General features: G+C 52.9%; 2 protein-coding genes across 3 annotated transcripts; both read right to left on the reverse strand.

The window, feature by feature from the left end:
- Window positions 1-2629: 2629 nt before the first annotated feature.
- LOC130258336 (serine/arginine repetitive matrix protein 2-like) lies at window positions 2630-7271 on the reverse strand. 2 transcript variants are annotated; one of them, XM_056501605.1, is made up of 10 exons: window positions 6949-7271; window positions 6541-6632; window positions 6353-6454; window positions 5950-6074; window positions 5711-5873; window positions 5519-5625; window positions 5195-5308; window positions 4926-5044; window positions 3533-4771; window positions 2630-3452 (listed from the first exon to the last, which is right to left on the reverse strand). In XM_056501605.1, exons 1-9 carry the CDS (start codon window positions 6989-6991, stop codon window positions 3594-3596), a joined length of 2043 nt encoding a protein of 680 aa, XP_056357580.1. In that variant the 5' UTR covers window positions 6992-7271; the 3' UTR covers window positions 2630-3452; window positions 3533-3593. The 2 variants fall into 2 exon arrangements, with proteins under 2 accessions (XP_056357580.1, XP_056357581.1); XM_056501606.1 differs by having other exon boundaries at window positions 2633-3474; window positions 6949-7270.
- Window positions 7272-7903: 632 nt separating this feature from the next.
- On the reverse strand, window positions 7904-14963 carry LOC130258256 (PHD finger protein 7-like). Its single transcript, XM_056501472.1, has 13 exons — window positions 14642-14963; window positions 14234-14325; window positions 14046-14147; window positions 13643-13767; window positions 13404-13566; window positions 13212-13318; window positions 12885-12998; window positions 12616-12734; window positions 11361-12461; window positions 10739-11280; window positions 9717-9843; window positions 9197-9343; window positions 7904-8201 (listed from the first exon to the last, which is right to left on the reverse strand). The coding sequence occupies exons 1-9, from the start codon at window positions 14682-14684 to the stop codon at window positions 11422-11424; spliced, it is 1905 nt and encodes a 634-aa protein (XP_056357447.1). The 5' UTR covers window positions 14685-14963; the 3' UTR covers window positions 7904-8201; window positions 9197-9343; window positions 9717-9843; window positions 10739-11280; window positions 11361-11421.
- Between the last annotated feature and the right edge of the window lie 4706 nt (window positions 14964-19669).

Raw genomic sequence — 19669 nt, forward strand, 5'->3', positions numbered from 1 at the left:
ACTCTGACCGCTGTAGAACTTTCTCCGGGGGACGTCCCCTAGAATTTTTTTATCCCTGTGAAACCACTTGCCCTACCCGGGATCCTAGTCCGGGGCTGAAGCCACGGGAAGCATCCCCCTCCCTCCGCAGGAGCGGGAATGGTGTCGGGGACAGCAGCCAGAGCGGGGACGGGGCAGGACCAAGGACGGGAGCAGAGAGAGGAGCAGGAGCGGGGCTGAGTACGGACAGGAGCAGGAGCGGGGTTGGGTACGGACAGGAGCAGGAGCGGGGTTGGGTACGGACAGAAGCAGGAGCGGGGTTGGGTATGGCGGCAGGGACAGGAGCAGGAGCGGGGCTGGGTACGGACAGGAGCAGGAGCGGGGCTGGGTACGGACAGGAGCAGGAGCGGGACTGCAGACAACAGCCGCCCCGCGGAGACAGGAGCGGGGACGGGAGTGAGTGCGGGATCAGGAACGGGGACGGGAGCAGAGCCAGAGGCAGTCCCGCAGGGACAGGAGCGGGGAGCGGGGACAGGGTAAAACTTTCTCTGAAGCATTTATTCATCACAGTGCCCACGTGTTCCGGCTCTCCCTCCAGCATTGGAATGGGCACTCCATGCCACTCTCTCCTCATACACCCCTCCCCTTTTCTGCAGTATTTTGCCACTCTACTTCCTCAGAAAGCAAATTGTAATATATGTTATAAAATAATTCGTGTTTGTGTGAAATTTACGTGGAATAAAACATGCTTGTTAAAAAAACCAAATAAAAATCTTTAGAACATACACATACCTGGGTGGCTTAACAGGATTTTAAAACAGAGCTGGCGACAAAGCAGAGAGACCTAAATTAGCAAGTTAATATAAGTAGCTCCAGTGGAGATGGGCGCTTTCAGAGACAATCCAGGAAACACCCAAGCCATGAACACTTGATACGTGTCACCAATCAAGATAACCAGAGTCGTCAGGGAAAATACATCTCAATACTGGATTCCTGTAAACTAACCATCAGCGTGTTCATCGACATTCATCGCTTGCCAGAAATGGTTTTGTCCAACCCAGTGCAAAGAAAACTACGTGAATATGCAAAACAACGAAAAGAAAGGAGGACTTCGGCACCAGGCGAAGAAAAACGGTATAAAACCAGACCGGGCGAGACGACATTCGTGAACATAGGGGGATGCGAAGCGATAGAGCTCGGATCAGAGTGTGTTCACCGGGTGCCAATCCCGGGCTCGGCGCTGCGCATTTTGATTGTGGCTATCGAGGACTGTATTTCCGTCGCAAAATAAAAATCGTTTCTCTTGATGATACTTAATCCGGTTTAATCTTTTTATAATTTATAACAAAACGAACGTGTTGGACTCATGGGCTTTCTCCCACGAGATATCCACCTTGCAGTCAGGCGGGCGGCACAGAAGGTGAGAGCCTGACAAACGAGCAGAGATTTGTGCCAGGCGAGGTTTGCCTGAGCTTAGCCCAGACCCCAGGAGAGAAAGGCCGGCCCTTGCAGCCAGCTGTGGGACAAAGCCTGGCTGGCAGCAGCTCCACGGAGGCTCTGGCACAGGAGCCCCCTCCAGCAGGCAGCTCTGTGGGCTGAGTGCCAGCAGCGGCCGCGCCCTGCGCCCTGCCCGCAGCCGTGGGGCTGCCTGGGGAGGCCCCGAGGCCGCCGCTGACGGGGCTGCTTGGCTCTTCCCAGCACTGCTGTGTCTGCGGCCAGAGCGGGGCCACCATCCTGTGCTGCGAGGAAAACTGCGGCAGATGGTTCCACCTGCCCTGTGCCAAGGAGGGCGGCTGTGTCACGCAGTATCTTCCAAATTACAGGTACCTCCTCCTCACTTCTGGCCACCCCCAGGGAAGGATCCAGCATTTCTCATTTTGCCCATCCCTCTTTCCCCAGCTCCTACTGCTCTGAGCACTGTCCAGAGCTGGATGTGCAGGTGACTCCAGAGCCAGGCACCGAATGCCCCATCTGCCTGGAGCCTGTGGAGGACGGAATGTCCTACAGAACCATGGTGTGCCCAGCGTGCAAAAGGGCCTGGTTCCACAGGGACTGCATCCAGGTAGGAGCCATGGCCTCAGCCCTGGGCACAGCAGGTGCTCAGCAGCACCAGTGCCTCGCTCACACTGCTTCTGTTTGCCCTGCAGGGACAGGCCATGCGCGCTGGTCTTTTATTTTTCCAGTGCCCCCTGTGCAGAGATGGTGAGGAATTTGTTGTCCAAATGTTCATCATGGGGATCCGAATCCCCTTCAGGTTGGTGTCCTTCTGCCTGGCTCACAAGACAGGAGGATGCCAGTGCTGTGCTGTTCCAGGCCCTGCCCCAGCAGTCCTGGCCCTGGCCTGTCCCATGAGTCTGGGCTTCAGCTTTATGGATGACTTGGAAGAGCACTGGAGGAAGAGCAGGGACACCCTGTACCACCGTGAGGGCAGGGCAGCAGAAACTCATCAGGTTTTCCTTTCTCCATCAGAGAACCAACATGGGAGGACAATGACGCCTTTGAGGATCTAGGAGAGAGACACAGCCAGTGCAATGCCAGGAAATGCCTTTACCCAGGAGGCAGGGAACAGGCAGAGGAACAGGGGTAAGTTGGGAAGCTGTAAGTTGTAAATTGTTTGGCAACTTCCTCAAGGAACAAACATGACATGCTTGTAGTCAGTGAAAGGTTTATTGGTTTGCTGTCACTTTTCTTTTTGCAGCCTTATGCATCCATCTGCATTGCAGTAAATAACAAAAATCTAATATATTCTTAGAAGAAGTTTCTGAATCCACTATTAGGAGAAGAGTTAGAAATGGGGAAGATGCGTTGTAGCAAGATGCATTGTGGGGTAAAATAATATGTGATGGGTGTTGGAAGTATTAGAATCATGTGGCAAGAGCAAACAGGCTGAAAAACATTTATAAGGTATTGTAAGTAAGAAATACGTCACTTCTGATAGAATGGTGTCGAGTTTTACATCTGTAATGTTTCATCCTTCAATAAGATTAATAATGGAATAAAAATTTTTAAAATGCCTCTCAGTTGCCACTTCCCTGTAGAGCTGGGATTTTCCAACACCAGGGTATTAGGAAAGACCACAGTCTTTTCATTGTTTGTTCTTTGATGGTCCAAGCAAGTCTTTTAAATTAGCAGCAATATCATCATCGATTTTTTCAGACACTTGAGGCAGTGTCTTGCTCTCTTCCTTCTTCCTTTTGGATTTACTGAAATGAAATTGTTCAAGGATATCAACACAGCACACATCCTTTCCAAAGAGTTTTCACTAAGACCATCCTTGCTCTTCATGTCTCCCTAAACACATCCAAGCCCATGAAGGAGTGATTCATATTGAAGGGTAAGCAGTGGGGAAACATCTGAGGTTGGAGTCTCAAGGCAGGAAACAATGTCCTTTTTAAATTAGCCACATCCTTAAGGGAATTTTCACTTCATACATGGTAACATAGAAGTTGAGGTACTTAGCACAGACTTCTTTCCTGCCAAAAGAAACATCAAGAGCTAATACAGATTTCTCAAAGCCCTGCATATTTCAAATCCCTGAATTGACCATTCTCACCTTCACTAACGACAGCAACCAGACAGACTAGAAAGGAAAGATGGCACTAAGTGCTGCTGTTTCAGGTCCAAGTTGAGGGCCGATGTCGCTGGCGGGCGCGGCTGCTCCTGCGCGACGTCCCTGACGGTGTCCCCCTGCGCCTGGGTCTGTCAGCCCTTGCTGCTGTGCTGCTGCTCCTGTCCTGGCAACTCCTGCACCGGACAGGTCGATTCGAGGCCCGACGCTGCAGGCGGGAGCGGCTGCGTCGGGGGGACGGCCCTGATGGTGTCTCTGTTCGTCTGGGCCTGTCAGCCCGTGATGCTGTCCTGGTGTCCCTGCCACGCCGACTCCTTGTCTGAACAGCGGGACTCTGGGCCTGACGCTGCAGGCGGGAGTGGCTGAGACGGGGGAATGTTTGCGACCATGTCTCCCTTCGCCTGGGCCCCTCAGTCCCTGAAGTTCTCCTGTAGCTACTGCCACGCCGACTTCTTGTCTGAACAGTGGGACTTGTGGCCCGATGCTGCAGGCGGGAGCGGCTGCGTCTGGGAGATGCCAACAATGGTGCGTCCCTTCGCCTGGGCCTCTCGGCCCTTGAAATTCTCCTGTGGCTCCTGTCACGGTGACTCCTTGACCAGACGTCTGGACTTAAGGCCAGAGACTGCAGGCGAGAGCAACTTTGTCTGGGAAATATCTGTGACCATGTCTCCCTTCGCCTGGGCCTGTCAGCTCCTGAAATTCTCATGTGGCTCCTGTCACTCCAACTCCTTCTCAGAACAGCTGGACTCGTGGCCCGACGCTGCAGGCGGGAGCAGCTGCGTCTGGGGAATTCCCGTGATGGCGTCTCCCTTTGCCTGCACCTCTCAGCCCTTGGTTTTGCCCTCCTGCTCCTGTCACGGTGACTCCTTGACTGGATGGGTCGATTTGGGGTCCGACCTTGCTGGCGAGAGCCGTTTCGCCTGCGCTCAGGCCCTGCACATCTGCAATGGACCCTGTTCTCAGGGTCTGTGGAGCTGCTGTATGTTGACCCTGATGTGCTTGAGCTGCTGGTGTCCAGCGAGGAAGGTGGCAGTGACGTCTGCACTGCTGCATGTCGGTGGCTGCTGCGCCTGCTGGTCTCTGGAGACTGGGGAGCCAGACCCGATGGCAGCAGGCTGTGGGAGCTGGGGCTGATGGCCTCTGATTCTGGGGAGCCATGAGGAGGCTCCAGTCCTGACTGGCTGGTCAGGCTGGGGCCATGGAGCTCCGGCCCATCCCTGGAGGCTGTAAGGGCACGCAGGAATGTCAAAAGCCTCCCAGGCCCAAGGCAGGCCAGGCCAGAGCTGTGCCCCCAGCCCTCCAGGTGCAGACAGGCTCTGCCAAGCCCAGCCTGGGCACCATCCCCAGCCCAGGACCACCCAGGTGCTTTGCCTCATACCTGTGCCAAGACCAGCACAGGTGTCACACTCCCAGCTTTCTATGCAGTTTCTCAGGCCAGAGCAGCGCCTGTGGGTGCCCTCAGCAGCACAGGAGGAGCATAGGAGCAGTTCCCAGGGCCTGGGGAAGCAAATGGGTTCATGGCTCTGAAGACAAAACGTCCACAGCACGGGATTGTCCAGACAACCTCTTCTGGTTCTTTCCGCAGAGCCCTTGCTGACACACTCTGCTGGTTCTCTGCGGAGCCCCAGGTGGAGCTTCCCAACTTACCCATGTTCCTCTGCCTGTTCCCTGCCTCCTGGGTAAAGGCATTTCCTGGCATTGCACTGGCTGTGTCTCTCTCCTAGATCCTCAAAGGCGTCATTGTCCTCCCATGTTGGTTCTCTGATGGAGAAAGGAAAACCTGATGAGTTTCTGCTGCCCTGCCCTCACGGCGGTACAGGGTGCTTGCTCTATCTCCAGTGCTCTTCCAAGTCATCCATAAAGCTGAAGCCCAGACTCATGGGACAGGCCAGGGCCAGGACTGCTGGGGCAGGGCCTGGAACAGCACAGCACTGGCATCCTCCTGTCTTGTGAGCCAGGCAGGACACCAACCTGAAGGGGATTCGGATCCCCATGATGAACATTTGGACAACAAATTCCTCACCATCTCTGCACAGGGGGCACTGGAAAAATAAAAGACCAGCGCGCATGGCCTGTCCCTGCAGGGCAAACAGAAGCAGTGTGAGCGAGGCCCTGGTGCTGCTGAGCACCTGCTGTGCCCAGGGCTGAGGCCATGGCTCCTACCTGGATGCAGTCCCTGTGGAACCAGGCCCTTTTGCACGCTGGGCACATCATGGTTCTGAAGGACATTCTGTCCTCCACAGGCTCCAGGCAGATGGGGCATTCGGTGCCTGGCTCTGGAGTCACCTGCACGTCCAGCTCTGGACAGTGCTCAGAGCAGTAGGAGCTGGGGGAAGAGGGATGGGCAAAATGAGAAATGCTGGATCCCTCCCTGGGGGTGGCCAGAAGTGAGGAGGAGGTACCTGTATGGGATTATGTATTCATTCACACAGCCGCCCTCCTTGGCACAGGGCAGGTGGAACCATCTGCCGCAGTTTTCCTCGCAGCACAGGATGGTGGCCCCGCTCTGGCCGCAGACACAGCAGTGCTGGGAAGAGCCAAGCAGCCCCGTCAGCGGCGGCCTCGGGGCCTCCCCAGGCAGCCCCACGGCTGCGGGCAGGGCGCAGGGCGCGGCCGCTGCTGGCACTCAGCCCACAGAGCTGCCTGCTGGAGGGGGCTCCTGTGCCAGAGCCTCCGTGGAGCTGCTGCCAGCCAGGCTTTGTCCCACAGCTGGCTGCAAGGGCCATCCTTTCTCTCCTGGGGTCTGGGCTAAGCTCAGGCAAACCTCGACTGGCACAAATCTCTGCTCGTTTGTCAGGCTCTCACCTTCTGTGCCGCCCGCCTGACTGCAAGGTGGATATCTCGTGGGAGAAAGCCCATGAGTCCAACACGTTCATTTTCTTGTCTGGGAAGTAGTGTGGCAAAATACTGCAGAAAAGGGGAGGGGACGGATTAGGGGAGAGTGGCATGGAGTGCCCATTGCAATGCTGCAGAGAGAGCCTGGAGCCACTCACCAGGCAGAACACGTGGGCACAGAGCCCGAACTTCTCCAGTTTGTCACCGCAGGTGTCCGGGTCAGCCTCAGTGCGGTGACACAGCATGCATGCTGCAGGGGACAGAGCCAATGGCACCGGGCATGAGCACCTCTGCAGGGCTCTGAGCCTGCAGCATCGGCCCCAGGGCTGCTCTGTCCCTGCCTGCCTGATGGGCAGGGCTGCAGGCCTTGGAGAGCAGGGGCCACTGGGGGCACGGCTGTCCCAACAGCTGCCCCCTGGCCCAGCTGGGCCCCACTTGGGGAGGAAGGAGGCTCCCAGCCCCAGCAGGGCTGAGCAGCTGCTGCCTCCCCCTGCCTCTGCTCTGGCCCCACGCTGGCTGCCCCAAGAGCCCCTGGGCAGGCTGTGGGAGGGCTGCTTTGCCCTCACCTGGCTCCCTGGCATCAGGGCCCTCCTGCTTCCTCTCACACATGGTTCTGGTCAGCAGTGAGGCCCCGTGCAGGAAGGCCACAGTCTCCTTCAGGCGCTTGTCCTCTCTCTGGTGGAGAAAGAAGGGTGTGGGGAGATGGCACACAGGCCCAGAGCCACGAGGGCACTACTCCCTGTCCAGCCCTGCATGAGCCCTGCTCCTGTCCGCCTTCTCCTCCCGTCGCTGCGTTGAGGAACGCTGCTGTCTCCTCTGGATCCCTGGGGTCCCTGGGCAGCCGCGTCCCTGCCCTGCCTTCTCCTCCCGTTGTCAGCTCGCACTGACACAGGGCCTGAGCCCAGCGCTCCCTTTTGTGCCCTTGGTGGCACAGGTCACAATGGCCACGCTGACATCAGCATCCTGCACCCACACTTGGGGCAGGCGTGGCTCAGCTCCCCGGCAACCACTGGAGGTGCCCCCTTGGGAACCGAGGTTCCGAGATGGGTCCAGGCCTTTGGTCAGTGTGGGAGCAGGGCAGGGACCCCTGCAGCAAGAGCAGGGTGAGATGGCAGAGCCCGGGGCAGCCATGGAGGGTGGCCGTGGGGGCAGAGAGGTGCTGTTCAGGCAGTGCCACTCCAGGCTGCCCAGAACCCGAGACCATCAGCCCCAGCTCGGAAACGCTGCCTAACTGGCTTTCCCAATAGGTTTTCCTGTTAGATCTTTGAAAGGATTTTGAAACTGACTTTGTTTGGCCACTTCTTCAAGGAATAATGATGACACGCTTCTAATCAATAAAAGGTTTATTGCTTTACTTTCACTTTCCTTTTGGCATCCTTATGCTTCCTTCAGCGTTGCAGTAAATAATAAAAATCAAATATGTTCCTAGGAGAAGTTTCTGAATCCTCTATTAGTAGAAGTCTCTAAATTCACTATTTCTCTTAAACACTTTCTTTACATATAGTTAAGTAGCTGCTCCTGTAACATACAGAGATTTTAGTGGTTTGCCTGCCTGGACATCACACCATGATGTTATACACACCAGTATACTAAAGAACTTTTGTGCCCAGGCAATTACAAAATTTCAGGCTTGTCTCACAGACCTGAATTTGTTCTCATGCACATTCATAGCCATGTTCCCTCTCCATACTCAGCTTTCAGCCACAGTTACCAGGGAACTGACCTCACATACTCACCTCAAGCAATAATGCACGTCTCTCTTCCCAACCCTCTTTTTCTTCACTGAGCTCTATTGACCTACAAAATAACTTTGGGCCCTCTGCACAAAACAAAGAACCAGTGAATAAGGTTAAACACTTCTGATTGAGCTGCTGCTTGCAACAAACGTGTACGAACAAAAAAAAACCAGTAATAAAATCAGACATTTTCTTCACATCCTTCCTATTCTCTTGCCCCCCAGCACGCATTGGCTCCAACAGCAATGTTCTGTACTGCAGCCTGGTGTACTAAGAAAAATGAAAGGCAGCAGCAGTTTTTCTGAACGTGCTGAAATCTAAATTGCATTGAAATATCAGCTGTTTCACTAAATACTCAGCACCAGGATCCCACATCTTCCCCCAGAGCTGATGCTTGCTAAGGACTGAGATCTCCATTTTAATTCGCTCTGGACATCAGATAGGCTGGAAGAGTGCAGGGCAGTAACTGTATGAGCACAGCAATGCGTTTCATCAGAATTATCTAATAAGTCTCAAGACACAAACATCATTTCAGCCTATCTAAAAATGATACTCTACAAAATATAACAAGGAATTGTTTTGGTGGCCTGTGAAAGTTTTTGGGACTGTGTATGTTTCCTTTTGTTGTTGTTTTCTTGTTTTTTAAATACAAAATTCACTAGATTCAGAAGAGAAAACCCCAGATGCATTAGGATGAAAAACCACACGGACCCAAGTGGCTGACAAGAACACTCAACATTTCTAATGGTAACACCGGAAAGAGAAGAAAAAGTTAAAGATGATACACATACCTGTAGGGATCCCAAATGTCTAAGTAACCTATCAAGTGACTATTTTTTTTTGTAAGCTCTACAAGTCCCGATATCTATTAGGCAATTTCCTGAAAGAAAAGAAAGCCAGAAAGCTGCTCAGCCTTTCTTTTACCAGGACTTTCTCACAGGATTCCACCACAAGGAAGGATGGCAAAGTTTCACTCCAAAACATTCATAACCAGGCAGCATTTTATCCTCCTCACAGAATTCCAGTAAGATTTTAAAAGCAAAAGATATACAAACAACAGTAAGAAGTTGTGTCCTACCTCTTAGGCGCTCATCATCTTTGGAGAAGAAGAAAAATCTCGGATTTTCTGTGTGTGGCAGCGAAAGAAATCTAGACAAGTCCAAAGGGATTTTAGCATCCTAAAAGGTACTGTCAAATTCCATGAACTCGAGTTAAAGCTGTAGGGCTTCAGAGAAATGATATACATTGAAAATCTTTATCCCATAGGAACCAAATAGAGCCTTCTATTCAAAAAACCACCCTTTATAAAAGAAAACTGACTGTGTCTTTGCCTTTTGGCCAAACTCACATTGGGGTTGCTCAAACCAAAAGGACCCAGTTAATTTCTTGTGCTCAACTTCTCTCTTTTCCTATTCAACTACACACCACATGGGCTGCTGGGAGGTTTGACCCTGTGCAGCATGAATGGTTTTCCAAGATGACTTTCATTGCTCAGAGGTGTGCAGTGTCACTTGCCCATTCCCTGAGTGCTGCTGTCAGTATTCCCACAGCATCCAACTACTACAGGCAAGCAGACAACAAATACAAATGGAACTTGCATTTCTTGGTCCTTTTCAATTTCTGACGTCTCAGGCTCATCATCACCCTCAGAACTGCTGTCTTGGAAATGTGAATCCTCTTGCCATGTGACTTTTCCCAGATTTATTGTTCCAAGTACAGAAGACTCTGCAATAACAGCACCAAAACAGAAAGATAGCCAAAACCAGATGATCTCTCTTGCCAGGAAAACTTCCTCCTTTCAAGTGAAATACTTGCACTGGAGAAGACAAATGGAGAAAGGACAGAATGTTCTCCTCCCAGATTCTCTGAGCTATATCTCTGCTTCTGTATTTTACCCTTTGTTCTAGGGATCTCTTATGTATTCTCAAACATTTATCATTGAATACAGAAGACACTGAATACCTTCTGAATTCAGCACAAGTGTCGGGGCCTTTTTGCTTTGGGTGGTTCCACTGAGGTTTTTTAATCGTTTGGATAACTTCACACAGTTTCTTTTCTTTCTTGCATGAATGTGACTTGATTCAATATTCTTTCCTCTCTACTTCATAGAGCCTCATTTTATCTGAGGTTAGGAACCCCAATGATCATGTGTCATTCCTTTTCCATTCTCTCAAGGTCCAAGAATAGAATTCAGGAAATAATAGAATGCTCATGGATCTTGGGGTCAACTCCAGGATGTGGCTCATCACTCTACATTAAGATGTGTTTTCTTTAAAATTTTGAGGAGTTCTAGGAAACTCCATATGACTGGTGTGTCACCTTTTCCCCTCTTTGAGAAATTGAGGGGATGACAACAAGCTTTTCCATCAGTCTGCACAAAACCCAATGCCTTCTCAAAGCATGCCTTTCAAAAGTCCTGAGATGCAAGCATGAGTTACTTCTCATTAATCTACCACAGCCTTGGCAAGTAGAAATGAAGATCAAAAATCTTCTGCCTAATTACTGACTTTGGCTGTTGAAAATCCCCTGGATCCTGACCTTCTTTACACCATACTGCTCTACAGTGCCTGCCAGAAGCTCTTCCTTAGAAATGGCACTGTTAGAAGGGTTTTGCTGTTACCTTCTTTGACACCCAACTCCTCTGTTTCTCCAAAGAAGGAAAACATGGAAGCATTTGACTCCTGAGCTATGTTGTTCTCAGGCAAAGGTCGTGAACAGTCATCTGGGGCAGAGTCCTGTGCACACTCTTTGTCCCAGGGTATTTCCACAGTCTTTTCATTGTTTGTTTCTTGAAGGTCGAAGCAAGTCTTTTAAATCAACACAAAATCATCATTGATTTCTTCAGACACTTGAGGCAGTCTCTCATTCTCTTCCGTCTTCTTTTGGCTTTACTGCAATGAGATTGTTCAAGGATATCAACACAGCACACATCCTTTCCAAAGAAAGTTTCCCTAAGAGCATCCTTGCTCTTCATGTCTCCCTAAACACATCCAAGTCCATGAAGGAGTGATTCATATTGAAGGGTAAGAAGTGGGGAAACATCTGAGGTTGGAGTCTCAAGGCAGGAAACAATGTCCTTTTTAAATTAGCCACATCCTTAAGGGAATTTTCACTTCATACATGGTAACATAGAAGTTGAGGTACTTAGCACAGACTTCTTTCCTGCCAAAAGAAACATCAAGAGCTAATACAGATTTCTCAAAGCCCTGCATATTTCAAATCCCTGAATTGACCATTCTCACCTTCACTAACAACAGCAACCAGACAGACTAGAAAGGAAAGATGGCACTAAGTGCTGCTGTTTCAGGTCCAAGTTGAGGGCCGATGTCGCTGGCGGGCGCGGCTGCTCCTGCGCGAGGTCCCTGACGGTGTCCCCCTGCGCCTGGGTCTGTCAGCCCTTGCTGCTGTGCTGCTGCTCCTGTCCTGGCAACTCCTGCACCGGACAGGTCGATTCGAGGCCCGACGCTGCAGGCGGGAGCGGCTGCGTCTGGGGGACGGCCCTGATGGTGTCTCTGTTCGTCTGGGCCTGTCAGCCCGTGATGCTGTCCTGGTGTCCCTGCCACGCCGACTCCTTGTCTGAACAGCGGGACTCTGGGCCTGACGCTGCAGGCGGGAGCGGCTGCGTCTGGGGGACGGCCCTGATGGTGTCTCTGTTCGTCTGGGCCTTTCGGCTCTTGAAGTTGTCCTGTGGCTCCTGTCACGGTGACTCCTTGACCGGACAGCTGGACTCTGGGCCTGACGCTGCAGGCGGGAGCGGCTGCGTCTGGGGAATGTCTCTGACCATGTCTCCCTTCGCCTGGGCCCCTCAGTCCCTGAAGTTCTCCTGTGGCTCCTGTCACGAAGATTCCTTGTCTGATCAGCTGGACTCGTGGCCCGACGCTGCAGGCGGGAGCAGCTGCGTCTGGGGAATTCCCGTGATGGCGTCTCCCTTTGCCTGCGCCTCTCAGCCCTTGGTTTTGCCCTCCTGCTCCTGTCACGGTGACTCCTTGACTGGATGGGTCGATTTGGGGTCCGACCTTGCTGGCGAGAGCCGTTTCGCCTGCGCTCAGGCCCTGCACATCTGCAATGGACCCTGTTCTCAGGGTCTGTGGAGCTGCTGTATGTTGACCCTGATGTGCTTGAGCTGCTGGTGTCCAGCGAGGAAGGTGGCAGTGACGTCTGCACTGCTGCATGTCGGTGGCTGCTGCGCCTGCTGGTCTCTGGAGACTGGGGAGCCAGACCCGATGGCAGCAGGCTGTGGGAGCTGGGGCTGATGGCCTCTGATTCTGGGGAGCCATGAGGAGGCTCCAGTCCCGACTGGCTGGTCAGGCTGGGGCCATGGAGCTCCGGCCCATCCCTGGAGGCTGTAAGGGCACGCAGGAATGTCAAAAGCCTCCCAGGCCCAAGGCAGGCCAGGCCAGAGCTGTGCCCCCAGCCCTCCAGGTGCAGACAGGCTCTGCCAAGCCCAGCCTGGGCACCATCCCCAGCCCAGGGCCACCCAGGTGCTTTGCCTCATACCTGTGCCAAGACCAGCACAGGTGTCACACTCCCAGCTTTCTATGCAGTTTCTCAGGCCAGAGCAGCGCCTGTGGGTGCCCTCAGCAGCACAGGAGGAGCATAGGAGCAGTTCCCAGGGCCTGGGGAAGCAAATGGGTTCATGGCTCTGAAGACAAAACGTCCACAGCACGGGATTGTCCAGACAACCTCTTCTGGTTCTTTCCGCAGAGCCCTTGCTGACACACTCTGCTGGTTCTCTGCGGAGCCCCAGGTGGAGCTTCCCTACTTACCCATGTTCCTCTGCCTGTTCCCTGCCTCCTGGGTAAAGGCATTTCCTGGCATTGCACTGGCTGTGCCTTTCCTCTAAATCTGCAAAGGTGTCATCTTCCTCCCATGTTGGGAGTCTGATGGAGAAAGGAAAACCTGATGAGTTTCTGCTGCCCTGCCCTCACGGCGGTACAGGGTGCTTGCTCTATCTCCAGTGCTCTTCCAAGTCATCCATAAAGCTGAAGCCCAGACTCATGGGACAGGCCAGGGCCAGGACTGCTGGGGCAGGGCCTGGAACAGCACAGCACTGGCATCCTCCTGTCTTGTGAGCCAGGCAGAAGGACACCAACCTGAAGGGGATTCGGATCCCCATGATGAACATTTGGGTTAGAAATTCTCTAACGTTTCTGCAGAAGGGGCAGTGGAGGCATAAATAGCCAGTGCGCATGGCCTGTCCCTGCAGGGCAAACAGAAGCAGTGTGAGCGAGGCCCTGGTGCTGCTGAGCACCTGCTGTGCCCAGAGCTGAGGCCAAGGCTCCTACCTGGATGCAGTCCCTGTGGAACCAGGCCCTTTTGCACGCTGGGCACACCATGGTTCTGTAGGACATTCCGTCCTCCACAGGCTCCAGGCAGATGGGGCATTCGGTGCCTGGCTCTGGAGTCACCTGCACATCCAGCTTTGGAAAGTGCTCAGAGCAGTAGGAGCTGGGGGAAGAGGGATGGGCAAAATGAGAAATGCTGGATCCCTCCCTGGGGGTGGCCAGAAGTGAGGAGGAGGTACCTGTAATTTGGAAGATACTGCGTGACACAGCCGCCCTCCTTGGCACAGGGCAGGTGGAACCATCTGCCGCAGTTTTCCTCGCAGCACAGGATGGTGGCCCCGCTCTGGCCGCAGACACAGCAGTGCTGGGAAGAGCCAAGCAGCCCCGTCAGCGGCGGCCTCGGGGCCTCCCCAGGCAGCCCCACGGCTGCGGGCAGGGCGCAGGGCGCGGCCGCTGCTGGCACTCAGCCCACAGAGCTGCCTGCTGGAGGGGGCTCCTGTGCCAGAGCCTCCGTGGAGCTGCTGCCAGCCAGGCTTTGTCCCACAGCTGGCTGCAAGGGCCGGCCTTTCTCTCCTGGGGTCTGGGCTAAGCTCAGGCAAACCTCGCCTGGCACAAATCTCTGCTCGTTTGTCAGGCTCTCACCTTCTGTGCCGCCCGCCTGACTGCAAGGTGGATATCTCGTGGGAGAAAGCCCATGAGTCCAACGCGTTCATTTTCTTGCCGAGGAATCAAAGTGGTAAAATACTGCAGAAAATGGGAGGGGACGGATTAGGGGAGAGTGGCATGGAGTGCCCATTGCAATGCTGCAGAGAGAGCCTGGAGCCACTCACCAGGCAGAACACGTGGGCACAAAGCCCAAACTTCTCCAGTTTGTCACCGCAGGTGTCCGGGTCAGCCTCAGTGCGGTGACACAGCATGCATGCTGCAGGGGACAGAGCCAATGGCACCGGGCATGAGCACCTCTGCAGGGCTCTGAGCCTGCAGCATCGGCCCCAGGGCTGCTCTGTCCCTGCCTGCCTGATGGGCAGGGCTGCAGGCCTTGGAGAGCAGGGGCCACTGGGGGCACGGCTGTCCCAACAGCTGCCCCCTGGCCCAGCTGGGCCCCACTTGGGGAGGAAGGAGGCTCCCAGCCCCAGCAGGGCTGAGCAGCTGCTGCCTCCCCCTGCCTCTGCTCTGGCCCCACGCTGGCTGCCCCAAGAGCCCCTGGGCAGGCTGTGGGAGGGCTGCTTTGCCCTCACCTGGCTCCCTGGCATCAGGGCCCTCCTGCTTCCTCTCACACATGGTTCTGGTCAGCAGTGAGGCCCTGTGCAGGAAGGCCACAGTCTCCTTCAGGCGCTTGTCCTCTCTCTGGTGGAGAAAGAAGGGTGTGGGGAGATGGCACACAGGCCCAGAGCCACGAGGGCACTACTCCCTGTCCAGCCCTGCGTGAGCCCTGCTCCTGTCCGCCTTCTCCTCCCGTCGCTGCGTTGAGGAACGCTGCTGTCTCCTCTGGATCCCTGGGGTCCCTGGGCAGCCGCGTCCCTGCCCTGCCTTCTCCTCCTGTTGTCAGCTCGCACTGACACAGGGCCTGAGCCCAGCGCTCCCTTTTGTGCCCTTGGTGGCACAGGTCACAATGGCCACGCTGACATCAGCATCCTGCACCCACACTTGGGGCAGGCGTGGCTCAGCTCCCCGGCAACCACTGGAGGTGCCCCCTTGGGAACCGAGGTTCCGAGATGGGTCCAGGCCTTTGGTCAGTGTGGGAGCAGGGCAGGGACCCCTGCAGCAAGAGCAGGGTGAGATGGCAGAGCCCGGGGCAGCCATGGAGGGTGGCCGTGGGGGCAGAGAGGTGCTGTTCAGCAGTGCCACTCCAGGCTGCCCAGAACCCGAGACCATCAGCCCCAGCTTGGAAACGCTGCCTAACTGGCTTTCCCAATAGGTTTTCCTGTTAGATCTTTGAAAGGATTTTGAAACTGACTTTGTTTGGCCACTTCTTCAAGGAATAATGATGACACGCTTCTAATCAATAAAAGGTTTATTGCTTTACTTTCACTTTCCTTTTGGCATCCTTATGCTTCCTTCAGCGTTGCAGTAAATAATAAAAATCAAATATGTTCCTAGGAGAAGTTTCTGAATCCTCTATTAGTAGAAGTCTCTAAATTCACTATTTCTCTTAAACACTTTCTTTACATATAGTTAAGTAGCTGCTCCTGTAACATACAGAGATTTTAGTGGTTTGCCTGCCTGGACATCACACCATGATGTTATACACACCAGTATACTAAAGAACTTTTGTGCCCAGGCAATTACAAAATTTCAGGCTTGTCTCACAGACCTGAATTTGTTCTCATGCACATTCATAGCCATGTTCCCTCTCCATACTCAGCTTTCAGCCACAGTTACCAGGGAACTGACCTCACATACTCACCTCAAGCAATAATGCACGTCTCTCTTCCCAACCCTCTTTTTCTTCACTGAGCTCTATTGACCTACAAAATAACTTTGGGCCCTCTGCACAAAACAAAGAACCAGTGAATAAGGTTAAACACTTCTGATTGAGCTGCTGCTTGCAACAAACGTGTACGAACAAAAAAAAACCAGTAATAAAATCAGACATTTTCTTCACATCCTTCCTATTCTCTTGCCCCCCAGCACGCATTGGCTCCAACAGCAATGTTCTGTACTGCAGCCTGGTGTACTAAGAAAAATGAAAGGCAGCAGCAGTTTTTCTGAACGTGCTGAAATCTAAATTGCATTGAAATATCAGCTGTTTCACTAAATGCTCAGCACCAGGATCCGACATCTTCCCCCAGAACTGATGCCTGCTAAGGACTGAGATCTCCATTTTAATTCGCTCTGGACATCAGATAGGCTGGAAGAGTGCAGGGCAGTAACTGTATGAGCACAGCAATGCGTTTCATCAGAATTATCTAATAAGTCTCAAGACACAAACATCATTTCAGACTATCTGAAGACGATACTTTACAAAATATAACAAGGAATTGTTTTGGTGGCCTGTGAAAGTTTTTGGGACTGTGTATGTTTCCTTTTGTTGTTGTTTTCTTGTTTTTTAAATACAAAATTCACTAGATTCAGAAGAAAACCCCAGATTCATTAGGATGAAAAACTTCTCCTCCCGTTGTCAGCTCGCACTGTCACAGCGCCTGAGCCTTGCGCTCCGTTTTGTGCCTCGATCGCCTCCAGCCCTGTTGACCAGGCAGGCAGGGGCAGAGGAGTCCTTGGGGCTGATACTGCAGGCTAAGAGCCCCGCAGAGGTGCTGATGCCTGCTTCTATTGGCTCTGTCCCCTTATTTTTTACAATTAGAAAGAACGTGTTTGTACCTCGTAACCAGTAGAAAACACGTATTTTGCCCATTACTAAAAAACCGCGTTTTCATGAAAGCTGCACGTATCAGGGATCAGGGATCAGTATTGATACTTGCGCAGAAGTGCAGACTTCTTTTACTAACTCACAGCTTCCCTGGAATCTAAGCACTCATTTCCTTTTATGTGCAGTATCTGAAGGACAACTGTATCAAATCCCACTATTAAATTGGTAGGAATGGAGAAAGGGAATACCTGACTGCTTTTGAAGCATTTTACACACTTGCAAAATTACTAAAGTGGCCCTTTTTAATGTCGAAATATTTAGAAGGCTTTTTCACCATCATGGTTCCCCTGACATCGTCGAGATTTCTGCAAAGATTAAGATTCAGTATCTTCTCAGTCTTCCCTTCCATGCCTTTTCTCCTTTGGCACACCTTAATTTTCCTTTCAATTCCATGGTTTCCCTCTGGTGTTTTCCATCAGGTGTTTGTAGTGTTTTGCTCTCTTGTGGTGCCACTGTCTCGTTCTACTGAACACGGCCAAGCAGTGCCGCTCTGTCGGAGGTCGCAGCCGTCGCTCCTGCTGGAGCGGTGCCGGCGGAGCCATGGCAGCACTGTCGGCACTGCCAGCCCGGCTGTGCCATTGCAGCCTCGGCAGCAGCCAGATCTTTGCGCTGGGACCCAGCGGCGGCCGCTCGCTTCGCCCCGAGGCCGAGAAGGCGTGCCCGGCTGCCAGGAGGGCGCTGAGGGAGCTGCGCAGCCCGGCTGTGGGCACGGACCCCGCGGGCCTCCCCGCCCGCCTGGCTCCGCGCAGCGCCCGCGCTGCCATGGCGGCGCTGGCCCGCAAGGGAGAGCCCTCCGCCCTGCAATGGCACCGGGCACCTTCTGGCGCTCAGGAAGGCGCGGACATGTGGCGAGCTGTGCCATGGGTCACATTTCCTGAAAAAAGGCTGTCCTGTATAGCTTCAGCTTTACACACTTTCAAGCCCGATCAACAAGTACAACACACATTGCAACCTGCAAGCACGAAATGATGTCCAGGTGTTCGAAAAGCACAGTACTTGTTGCTAGAGTTCTGTTTTTAAGGCTCAGGACTGGGCACATTTCACTGATCCCAGACCGAGAGGGAGGCTGACAAAGCATGGGAAGAAGGATGCCCAGTGACAGTGGACACAAAGGATGCAGAAGTTTGGGGTCATAAAGACATCTGGTAGAACTGCCAAGAGAAGTAAAACACTAATAAAGTCAACTCAGCAAATATGCTGAAATCAGCTCCAGCTGGATAAAAAAGTGTGTAGATGTTTGCAGACAACAAGACTTTAGCACCAAAAATATCTTGGCCCTGGCCATGGGATGGATGTGGCCACAAGAACACATGAAAAGACAGTGTAGTGCAAGCCCTGGGCACTGTGCGTCAAGAGCCCAGATGAAAAAGCTGGACTGTGCTGAAGTTTTGTGTGGTATCTACCCCTTCTCTCCTTCTTCTCAAAATGTATTGTAAGCCTGACTAATAAAACTAGTTAGAGCCATGCTAACTGCCTTATTCTAAAAACTTGCTGTTGACTTACATGTTTAGTACCTTACAGAGCAGGTTTGCAACACTAGGACTGGAGAGACAGACAAATGATGAAGTGGACAAAAGTCCCTCTGGAATTGAGGTGTCACCTAGGGCAAGACAGGCAGCACCATGCATCATGACCACCTCTGTTCTGAAGAAAGGCAGGCTCCTTGCAGGCCTTCCAGAAAGTGTCTCAAGGGATGGTTTTGGTCTCCCCTGTGCTGTTTCCTAGACTTTAGCTAAATCTTTCTCTCACAGAAAGACAGGAAGCTCAGGTGTGTTAGGAGATTACTGTGAGCATTGGCAGAGGTGAATGGTCAGGAATCCAGAGACTGGTGTAGCTGTCTTGCACATAGTATCCCTTGTTGTGTATTTCCAATAAACCAGAGCTTAAGTGGAGCGATCGGGGAAATACACCAGTGAGACAATAAAGCTGTAATGCACCTTGTTTTGAGAGAGACAGTTAAGACAACAAAAGTTCAAAGAGGAAATACTGAGAAGATGAAGAAGAAAAACTATTTTCTCTAAGGTTCTCTAAGGTTCTCTTCTATGCGCCTTGTGAAGATGCCTACACCCTATTTTCATTGTTTTCTTTTTTCCTGTCTTCAGAGTGAATTTTGCATTACAGATTTGCATTACAGTTTGAAGTCAGGTATAAGAAAAGTTCTCTATTGTTTTCACGTATTGTTTGGCAACCACGAAAAGGCAAGTTTAGAGGTAACAGGCTTTATCTTTGATAATTAGGTCAGACTCAATTTTTATATACCCTTGTACATCATCCTTGTTTGCAAAGATGGTAAATTGATCTTTGATGGGCATTAAACCAAGAAACAAGTACATCAAAACCTCTGGAGGTGGCTGCCATGGCCAATTTCCCACAGGTACCACAGCCCCAACCCCGCTCCATGGCGGCTTTCCCTGAAGGGTGGCAGCAGCAGTCCCACTCCATGGCCAGTTTCTCTCAGGGATGGCAGCCCAGACCCCTCTCCACGGTGGCTTTCCCTGAGGGGTGGCAGCCCCAGTCCCACCCCATGGTGGCTCTCCCTGAGGGGTGGCAGCTCCAGCACCGCACCACCTGAGGGGTGCCAGGCCCCACTCTGCTCCTTGGCAGCTTTCCCTGAGGGGTGGCAGCCCCAGTCCCACCTCATGGCGGCTTTCCCTGAGGGGTGGCAGCCCCAGTCCCACCTCATGGCGGCTTTCCCTGAGGGGTGGCAGCCCCAGCCCTGCTCCATGGCAGCTTTCCCTGAGGGAGAGTGGCAGACCTCTCCCCGCTTCATGGACAGTCTTCCACAGGGCGGCCCCAGCTCCTGCTCATGGCCGGTTTTCCTGAGGTCTGGCAGCCCCAACTGCTCTCCATGGTGGCTTTCCCTGGGGCGTGGCAGCCCCAACCCTGCTCCACGGCA

This window comes from Oenanthe melanoleuca, chromosome 12 (assembly GCF_029582105.1).
Source record: "Oenanthe melanoleuca isolate GR-GAL-2019-014 chromosome 12, OMel1.0, whole genome shotgun sequence".
NCBI classification, from domain to species: domain Eukaryota; kingdom Metazoa; phylum Chordata; class Aves; order Passeriformes; family Muscicapidae; genus Oenanthe; species Oenanthe melanoleuca.